Raw genomic sequence first — 10,000 nt, forward strand, 5'->3', positions numbered from 1 at the left:
TTTCCTGATACAAATAAACATAAAGCGGACTGGGAAAAGCAAATGCTTCTTACGTTTCGCCAATCATGCTGAATATCCACTTTCTTGGACGAAAACTCTCTTCTTTGCAATGATATAGTTCTGTCCTTGGCTCTTTTTTAGAGGCGTGGCCATCAAGCTTCGTGACAGACTGGGTAGAACTCCGTTTAATGTGGCAGTGAGCAGTGGTAACGAGGCATGTGCACAGTTTTTACAACAGGTTTGTGAGAAGGCAGATCGCAGAGCCAGTCAACAGTAAACACTTAATGACTGGTTCCTAGGGAAACAGTTAATTTTGTTTCCCGAGAATCTCAATGTTTCCCCGAAGCGCGGCTGAGGGAAAAATTGAAGTTCGAGGGAAACATAATGAACTGTTTCCCGAGGAACCAGTCATCAAGTGATTTGTTATATAACACAAAAAGAAAAACGTGCAACGGCAACAGCAACCGCCGTCGTTGGTCAACATTCGCGGGTAAAAGTGCACTCTTACCCTCTGACGTCATAGATTTTACACTGTTGCCCGCTCAGAGACTTTTGGCGGGAAACAGTTTTATTGTTAGATGTCATATGACCTCAAAGTAACCAATGAGAGCGCGAGCTGTTGGGGGAAAATTTTCAGCTATATAACAGTTATTTTTGACGCCGGAGCATTTTGACTGAACTTTTCAAGTCTGTGGGGATTGGAAAGAACTTGATCATTCCTAACCACAAGCGAAGTTGCGAGGTAGAGACATCTGCTAATTTGCATAACAGGAGTGCCTACAGGAGGCCGAAATCTGAAAAAAAATAGGATATGTACACCTTATACTTAACAAATATTCTTTGAAATCGAGGTGAATAGCGGCAGAATATTTCCCGAGCCCCGAAGAGGCGAGGTAAATTTTCTGCTAGGTATTCACCTCGATTTCAAAAAATAAGTGTTTTAGTATATATGTTGTGGGTCAATTCCGCTTCAAGGTTAAGTCCGTTTTTACCTAGCTAGGTTAAATTTGTGATCTTCATTTTACCTACAATCGGTGACAAAATTAGTTGAGAGAGTCTGCCATCAGAGGGCACTGGTAACGACGCTTTTAGTGTTTTCAAAGATAAATAGTCCAAAAAGTACTTTTGCGGGAGCCCCTTCCCTCTCTCCCCCCCCCCCCCCCCCCAATCAATGTTGTGCGCTGTTGTGAAGGGTCATAAGCAACAGAAAGTAACACAACATTGTCCCGGGGCTGAGAGGGAGGGGAATGTTCGCGTCGAGCTGGAAATGGACCCAAAGGGATAAGAGTGTCTCAACAATTTTGACGCCGATTGTAGGTTAAATACGCACTCTACCTAGTTTAAAGCAGCTATCAAGCCCCCACGCTCCCTCCCCCCGAAAAAAAAAGGATTGAAAACACCTATACCTTCCCTCGTGCTCTGCCTTACGCATCTGAACATATCTTCTTAATGTTTCATATCATCATATTGGTTTCTGTATTCATACACTTATCCATTCAGTCTCAACATTACAACAGAGTCAGCGAACAAAGAACTGTAATGTGCATCTTCCCTTTCTCGAACTCGGGCCTTCCACATCATTAGTCTTGTGTCGTAACCACTACACTACAACGACGAACATGTTCAACCCAACACAGTTCTTTTCATTATTTCGCTTTTTTTTTTATAATACGTCAATTGATATCTACTTATAATAACCAAAACTAATCCTTTTGTTTTAGTATGACCGGTCTTCTTTTCTTGCAGCCATGTAGAACTTTCTTGAACCTTATTTTCCATTTACTCGATTTCAGTAACAAATTCGTTTTGCTGGGAAAACCAGTGTGCAAAATATAATTACCCCGAGTGAAAGAAGTTGTTGGCGTGTAGATTGATTAATAGAAGAGTTCACTCTCTTGATTGCATCATGGGTAATCAGGGCAACATGGCGAGAAATTCAAAGGTTTGTATGGAAACTCAACGCAAAATATATTGTACATGACTCTACTTTCTAGACTTTCGCCTTCATAAACCAAACAAATAAGTTCATGTTCACAACTGAGATGAACTAGACTTGGTATCCGTTCTTTGGAATTCCTAAATATTGCTGCTGTTTTTGTCTCCATACATTCTCTATAATTTTGTGCTTTTGGAATTACAGGAAATATATTGCAAAAACTCTTCTTAAGAAAATAATTTCTACAATAGCCATTTTCTCCAAATTGATCTGGCGCACCTTTGAGCGCATATCTTCTGTTTTGGAAAATAAAAAACCCAAAATTGCATATCATGAATACTTTTCATCGTTTTGAACTTCCTTACAAACCTTTGAATTTCTCTCCATCTTGCCCTCATCTAGCACTCAAGAGTGTGAACTCGTCTATTCTTATCAGTAATTATCTGGAAAAACGAAGTCAAACACTGGTTGACGAAAATATATATGAAGTCCCCTCTTACCTTTGAAAAACTATAAGAGGAAATTTGTGGCCCTCTTTGTATTCTCTGGTCCGTATCATCTTGTATTCTCAATATTTCCGATTCAGAAGTCACTGTGCTGACGAAACGCGAGTTTACGCCGGCCATTTTCTTTTGTGTGGATCACGCATTATTGACTCCTTGGAATTGGGGAGTGAATAATTAACAACTGTTCACCGAAGTTTAGACAGTACGAAATACGAGCGAAATCAAAAAAACTTGGTGAGAACTGATGCGATGTTGTGTAAGACCTTGTGGTCAGACAGACGCAGGCTCATCACAGAAACATTTCTTATTATATACTGAAGACCAATGAAATACGAAGTGAGCTTTCGCGCGAAAGCATGATCATTATCTTCACACGTGAAGATAACATGTTATTTTCACAAGTGAGAAGGCCACTGTTTGCTTGGTTACAAATCAAAATCATTTCATATAAATAGAAAAAGTATATATTTTGCAACACTCGAAGAGAAATTTCTTTTCTCCGCGCGGCCATGTAATATCCTCTATTTACCTTTTCGGGTACTTCTAAATGTCGGAATTGATTCAAACTTTCTACAAAACGGTTAATTAATTAATTAATTAATTTTTTGCTTTATTCAGGGAGAAATTTCACTTTCCGGCGAAAAAAACTTTTAGCTTAGCAACGTTTAGCGCAATCATTTACCATACAAGGTCAAGCTAAGGTTTATGAGCTGATAACTGAGATTGAGTGAACCAATCAGAGCACGAGAAATGCACTAACTGAGGTTGAAAATTTAATAACAAAGGATATCCGAAGTTTGAGTAGCCAATCAGCTAGCGCGTTTAACGCTATCCACTCTTTTAGTATATGCTAATGCTCAATTACTCCGAGATAGCGAACCAATCAGATTGCTTGAAACACCAAGATCACTAAGTGAGTATATACTAATAAACGATAGCGCATGCTTTTTGTCAAAATCAGTTCGGCCGTATTGTAATCCGGGCCGGCTAAACTGGGTAATCATTGAGCGCATGTAGAGGGAAAATCAGGTTTTCAGGGCGTGTACGTTTAGCAGCGTCTAAACATTATATTTTTTAATTTGATTTTTTGTTACATTTAGGCAGAAGCTAACAACGAGGAAGCTCCCTATCTCAAACGAGTGCGATTTGAAGCAAAGGCGATCGAAAGAGACTTCGATTCGGAAGAGGGCCATCAACATGGGCAATTTGCACCAGTTAGGACATTCAGAGATGGAGGACGCTTCCCGCAAAAATCTTCTTCATTATACAGAAATCAGGCAGACAGTTTGGTTACACTACAACGTCATATTAATGTTACAATGGAAGGCGCTATGGACACATTTGCCCATGCGGGAAGTACACAGTTGGACAACAGACACATGACTAGAGTACCCCAGAGGCACCTTAAAAGTCACGTGACTACTGCAAGCTTTCTACCCTGGTCTCGTGTTTATAAAATGACACAGTCCACAGACGCCATTCGGAGCCATCAATCAGTAGTCTATGCCCCCTCGGACAACGATGATCATCAAAAGGTATTTTCTGTAAATGATTCGGTAGAGAAGGTCATCTTTTCAACCTGTCCTTGTCGGGTATACCACAACGTTTGATATAAATTTCTGTTTCAAAACTGTGATTGCGAAAGCTACAATTAAGGTCAATTGGATCATGAAGGTTGGTGGAAAAGACTAACAAGGTGTATTCTAAATCAACTGTAGTTGTAATTGACGACGAGGTTTGGACATCATGCTGTGTCGTCATGACCGGTATCGCGATTGGCCGATAAAAACGTTCGGGATTTCGGGAAGAAGGGAAAATTTTCGTCGGGATGGCGGGATTGAAGAACCCTATTGGGGACCCTCGTAGTTCCCGGTGTTGTGGTCTGTCTTCTGTTGTGTATCATGGTTGGGAGGGTAAAAATGGGGCCACAGTGGTGCTCTGCCAGCTTGACTGGCAAAGTTAGTAAATAAATAAATAGATACATGGGCATGTAGGACAGCAAGCGCCACAAGCCGGTTAATTTTGCTTTCCATATGCATACAAACTCCGCTACCGCATAACAATACTTTAGCATACTTGATAGTACTGACCTACTAAAAACTTGTGACAGGAAAAGTACCCTGGGTATCTGCCGGATACGAAAACCCAAACCCTTCGGGAATGAGGGAACGTATTCTCCAAACCCTAAGCAAGTGCCACTACCCTATAGAGGCGAAGGGGAAAAGTTAACAAAAAAGTATGCGAAGAAAGCTGAACCTAGACTGATTCAAATCCTCAACGTTTCTCTACTCGTAAGACAAATTACCCATAATCCCCACCAGACAACCGGACCCAGTCCTCTGGTTCGTGCCGGCAAAATATCTATTTCTGCCAATTCCGCAGGCTACAACTGTCAGAAATATCATATTCCATCCATTTTTGTTAAGGACTTAATTAAAGCCATTTATTTTCCCAATCATTTTCTACAAACAATTTATTTTTCCTGCATTTTGCCCTTGTCCACAACCACTTGGGAAAGTATTTTTCTACATCTTACAGTCACTTGTAAAAAATAAAAAATAAAACAGAGAAAAAGTTTCCAATGATGATGTCATCTGCGCGTCTGTCCTCCATAAGCCACTTCGGAAAATACCATAATACTTTTTGTTCGTCCCCCCAAATTTTGCATAAGCGTTGTTTTTGTTTTCTCTTGGGACCATTGTAAGTCCCATGAAAAACTGGAAACAATGCTTATGCAAAATTTGGGGAGACAAACAAAGAGTATTATGGTATTTTCCGAAGTGGCCTATAAAGAACATAAGTAAGAACCAATCAAAGTCTCCGAAATGCATGAATTGGTTTTCACTCACGTGATCAATATCCATGCTTTTTCAACGAAAACAAAAGAAAATGTTTGCATAATAATAGAGTTGGAGGATTGGGTCTGGACGTCAACATGGCCGCCTTTCCTTTGTTTGGGGACACCAACATGGCGACCATGAAGTCATGAGAATAGTTCGGCTTATTATTTGTAGCATAAAATATGTATAAATGAAATTAATTGATGACCCCTCTGTTGACAGTCATCAGGTTTGGAAAGTATGTCATCGCAAAGGCGAAGTTCGTCATTCCTATCAAAAATTGTCTCCAGAAAGAAGAGCAAGGTAATTGAGCGCTCCTTTTTCCTCCCACAGCCTACCCAACCCCTTGTGGCCTTTAATATACGGACAATTCCACGTCGTTTACAAGTTCAAGTTTACTTCTATTTGCCTAACTGAGTTAGGCAAATAGAGTGACATTACAGGAAATATATAATGGCGAAAAGACATAAAGGGGCAAGAAATCCCAGAAAAAAAACACATGTAAAGCATACTAATAAGGCACAGCTTGCTAATATTCTCCTCTCACAATTTGAACCCTTGTTTGGACTCCAGAGGGACACGCTTTTTGTGGAATGTTTGTGAGGCCGTTCAATAAACTCGCAGTTCGTGTTTTATCGGGTCTAAAACAACTCGACTTCCCCCAGATAAAACACTCCCGCTCGTTCATTAACATTACATAATGTCAAAATCACTTTAAGAGTAGGAATACATCAAAGTTAGGAGATTATTTTATATAATTTATATGGGATAATAGGTGTGCTTTCAGTTCGGCGTGAAAGAGACAATGCTTTTTGGGTTTTGAATATTATAGCCAAGAGAATAAAATAATTTTCAGGTTCTTATAAACAGGTAAAATAGACCTATACAATGCGGTACATCTTGGATAAACATGGTAAATAAAAGATCCCCTGACTTCTCCCGGTCGTGTCATAAGAATACTCCTGATTTGTCCGTGAAAACATGTTATTGCAAATGTCAGAGGATAAAAGGACTTTGTGTAAGACATTTAACAGTTAAAATGGTTATTTTAAAAATGGCTTTATGTGAGCGTCGATATTTATCTAATACCTCCTTTTAGGTTTGAATAGCGGGGTATGTTGTGTATAATTCATGAATTAATTGTGCACTTGTATCCGGCCATTAAGCTTGATAATTCACTCAAATGATCGTGATTTCCTTCTCCTAATAGAAAACTTAGACTCTCAGTTCAAGCTCACCACTAGTACTTCCAGTACATATTTTCCAGTAGTGCACGTTAGTATGCCGCTATGAATTGCACATTTTTTTTCAGATACGAACGCACATTCAGAAACAAGCAGTCGTACGTGGCTGTACACCGATCCAGACGTCTTTATTAATCCCAGTTGAGAAATCTGAGATTTTGAAGACAAACATCACTTCTCTCTCCGTACCATGGTTCAACAGTACTAGCCAGTCAAATACATGAAAATGATGGAAAGGTGTAATACGCCCGTGGGAAGGATAGAATACAAGTTTCTTCGGCAACGGGCGAAAGGGCGACTGAAAATTCGGAGTCCTATACAGGATTCGAACATACGACCTCCGTAACACCGGTCATTGAGCTACTAGAACTCACTGTCAAACTCTCTGGAGAGCTAGGTCGTCTGTCTAGGTTCTGAATGGACAATGTGTCCCACTGGTCTGCGGGCTCTACAAAGTAGTGCGCCTTAGTTTACACAAATTTATCATGTTTGCGGCTTTCATGAAGACTTGAAAAAGGTGCTGAGGTATATTTGCACTGAGAATATAGCGATCTTACTAAAAAGAAAACAATGTTAACTTCAGTGGCAAATTTACAATGTTCTAAGCCCCGTATACCCAAGAAAAAATATTCTTTCAACAACGTTCAGTACAACAATATAACGGTCAAATTTTCTGGCCGGCCATACTGTGTCCACTCAGACGTTCAAACTCTTTATTCATGTTCTTCTCTCCAGGAACTTTTTCCAGCAGATGTAAACCACTTTGATGACATGATAAGCAGTAACTCAAAAGAAAGCAACGTTTTAAAGAGACTCTACAGACTTTCCAAAGAAAAGTTGACCAAATCGTATAGCTTTGCTATCGAGAATGTGGCGGAGGGTTCTTCACAAATCAAAAAGAGCATTGTGGTGTCAGGAAATGATGATTTCATCGCTCGCTCAACAACTATACCCAGCCAAGACTATGAACAAGGAGAACAAATCAACCGACAAAGAGAGCATTTGGACGTCACATCCCCTGGTAGTAATACTGTGGAAGAAACATCAGTGGCTGGAGTAAATAAATCTCGAAATATTCCAACAAAGTGCAGCGATGGAAAAAAGACTCGAAAACGAATTTCAGTAAAGGAAATTCAAGAAATAGCCACCCCGCGCGATAATTCAATGATTTGGTGACGACTGCATTTTCTCCATTGACACAGAGACTGTTTTAGTATTGCAGCAGATAACCAATTTCTGTAGTCCCTTTTACCTAAAAAAGAAATGCATACTGCTCGTAATATTGCTTAGAGTGGCTTACTCTGTGCTCATTTTCATTTGAGTCCGCTTTCTTACAATCTGGCCCAGGTTGCTGGAAGCATGGTTAGCGTTAACCAGCGTTAAATACCATGGAAACCTATAGATTTTTATATCTCTTTGGGGCCGACCATTTAACTCTTGAGGGGGAAGGGGGGTGGGTGATTTGGAAAAAAAATTTCCTGCAAGTGCTTGTTAGAAGAAAAAAATTGCATGCAGCACAAATGAAATAGAAAAAAAAATTCTTGCACTGCTTCAAGCAAAAAAAAAAAAAAAATTTGCAAAGCTATTTCATCATTCCTGGGGGGTTTTACAAAATCCCAGGAAAACTGCAACCATTCCGGATAATCTGCGAGACAGCGAGCCACTCTGGTTAGCCTATTAAAATAACCCCTTTGATTGGCCTAGGTAACACTCTGGTTAGCCTAAACGTCACACCGGTTGGCCTACAGTTAGCTTAGGCATCTTGCGTTTTGCCCTTATAATGGTATAAGGGATTTCTTGCTTGCTTGGTTCACATGGCTCCAAGTCATAGGAGTCACGCAAGCTATTACGGTTAGCCTAAATTACACATTGGCTACCCTAGTTAGCACTGCAGTTAGCCTACAGTTCCTTAGGTAGCTTGCGGTTATTGGGATCAGGGATTTCTGGCTTGCTGGCTCGCACTGTATCCAAACTCGTTAGCTTATCACAAGCAGTAATGGAGGTAAATTTTTCTATTTGAAGAATCAAGTTTTATTAGACAAAGAAAAATAAATTGTTCATTTTTAATTTTTTCAACTAAAGCATTTTCATGTAATTACTTGCTATTGAAATATAAGGTTTTTGCAATGTCTTATATAATATAAGACAACACATAACAAATTAGACCATGATCAACTAACTTTAATTCTGCTTTCACATTTGTTTTGGAGATTTCAGTCCACTTTTAAACTAATGATTCTAGTAGTAATTACCATGCTATGAGCATTTCTGAACTGCTTTTTGCTATTTTTAGCTATTTTTTAAAATTAAGAAGCTAAACATTTTCAAATCTACCTGTAGAGCATCCCTTTATAACATGAGGATATTGTTATTAGGTAATATTAAATGATTCTAAAGAATGACAATGATTTGTATAGCTTACAACATTTTAAGGCTTTGCAGCTGCATATTAGAACTATTACTGCAATAACCACAATGTAAATGTAAATACACTCTGTATATGTAAACACGGCACTTTTTTGAGGAAAAAAAATCCTGCAGAGAAATGAGGAGAGAAAAAAAAATGTCCTGCAGAGCATTTAGGAGGAAAAAAAAAATCCTGCCCACCAGGTTGCTAGAAAAAAAACTTGCTGACCAGAAATCCCCCCCCCCCCCCCCCTCAAGAGTTAAATGGTCGGCCCCTTAACCAGAGGTTAGCGCTAACCAGTCCTTGTGCAACCGGTCCCTGTGCAGCAAAGATCCGTTGGCGATGCATGGTGATGGTCATGAAAAGGAAAACCATGATAATAGGTAATGATCATAATGACTGATCATCATCATCACCTATTATGATGATGTGTTTCAGAGGTTTACTAAACAGCATTTCAGTCTATAGGCATAGATCTAACCTTTTCACAGAAACACTAACAAGCTATAGAGTTCTGATCAAAGCTAACGAGTGGTGTAACCCAGCCACGAATAAAGGAACAAGCGAGAACAAATCCACGACGCAAATAGGCTGGATTCTCAGCCGCCTCCTCCGCTCGCTACTTCTTTCTCCCCGCGAGTGACTTAGCGAGCGGAGTAAACGGCTGAAGTTCAGGCTACGTTGCAAATATTATATTATAGTTATATTCCAGTCCTACAAATATTGATCATGATCGTGACAAGAAAACCAGACAATGGCCAGCGTTTTAGTTGATAACACTTTACAGCCGTTGCTTTGTTTGTAAAGTATGCTAATTCTTTTCACTTAATTACGTAAAACGTTCTCCTCTCACAATGTCATGAGTCACTGTTTCTCCTTTTTTCATGCAACAAGAGTTTTAGATATCAGAGAGGAGGTTACACATGTCTACTCATGTCTCAACAATCTTGTTCACTATTGTAGTTCAACTAATGAAAGTTATGGAATCCAACATACGAAATCTACACCTGCGTTGTGACTCGATTAAATTAATCTTGAGATTTGGTTAGTGAATGGCATGGAGCAAC

General features: G+C 39.5%; 1 protein-coding gene across 1 annotated transcript in view; it reads left to right on the top strand.

Moving 5' to 3' along the window:
* The window catches only part of LOC137978862 (uncharacterized), a 13,585-nt gene extending 4,824 nt beyond the window's left edge, over nucleotides 1-8,761 (top strand). Inside the window, exons 6-9 of the mRNA XM_068825980.1 lie at nucleotides 142-238; nucleotides 3,543-3,977; nucleotides 5,505-5,585; nucleotides 7,262-8,761. Of these exons, the coding sequence (XP_068682081.1) occupies nucleotides 142-238; nucleotides 3,543-3,977; nucleotides 5,505-5,585; nucleotides 7,262-7,702 (1,054 nt within the window). The 3' untranslated portion in view covers nucleotides 7,703-8,761. The remainder of the gene's footprint in view (nucleotides 1-141; nucleotides 239-3,542; nucleotides 3,978-5,504; nucleotides 5,586-7,261) is intronic.
* The last annotated feature ends 1,239 nt before the right edge of the window (nucleotides 8,762-10,000 follow it).

This window comes from Montipora foliosa, chromosome 1, assembly GCF_036669935.1.
Source record: "Montipora foliosa isolate CH-2021 chromosome 1, ASM3666993v2, whole genome shotgun sequence".
NCBI classification, from domain to species: domain Eukaryota; kingdom Metazoa; phylum Cnidaria; class Anthozoa; order Scleractinia; family Acroporidae; genus Montipora; species Montipora foliosa.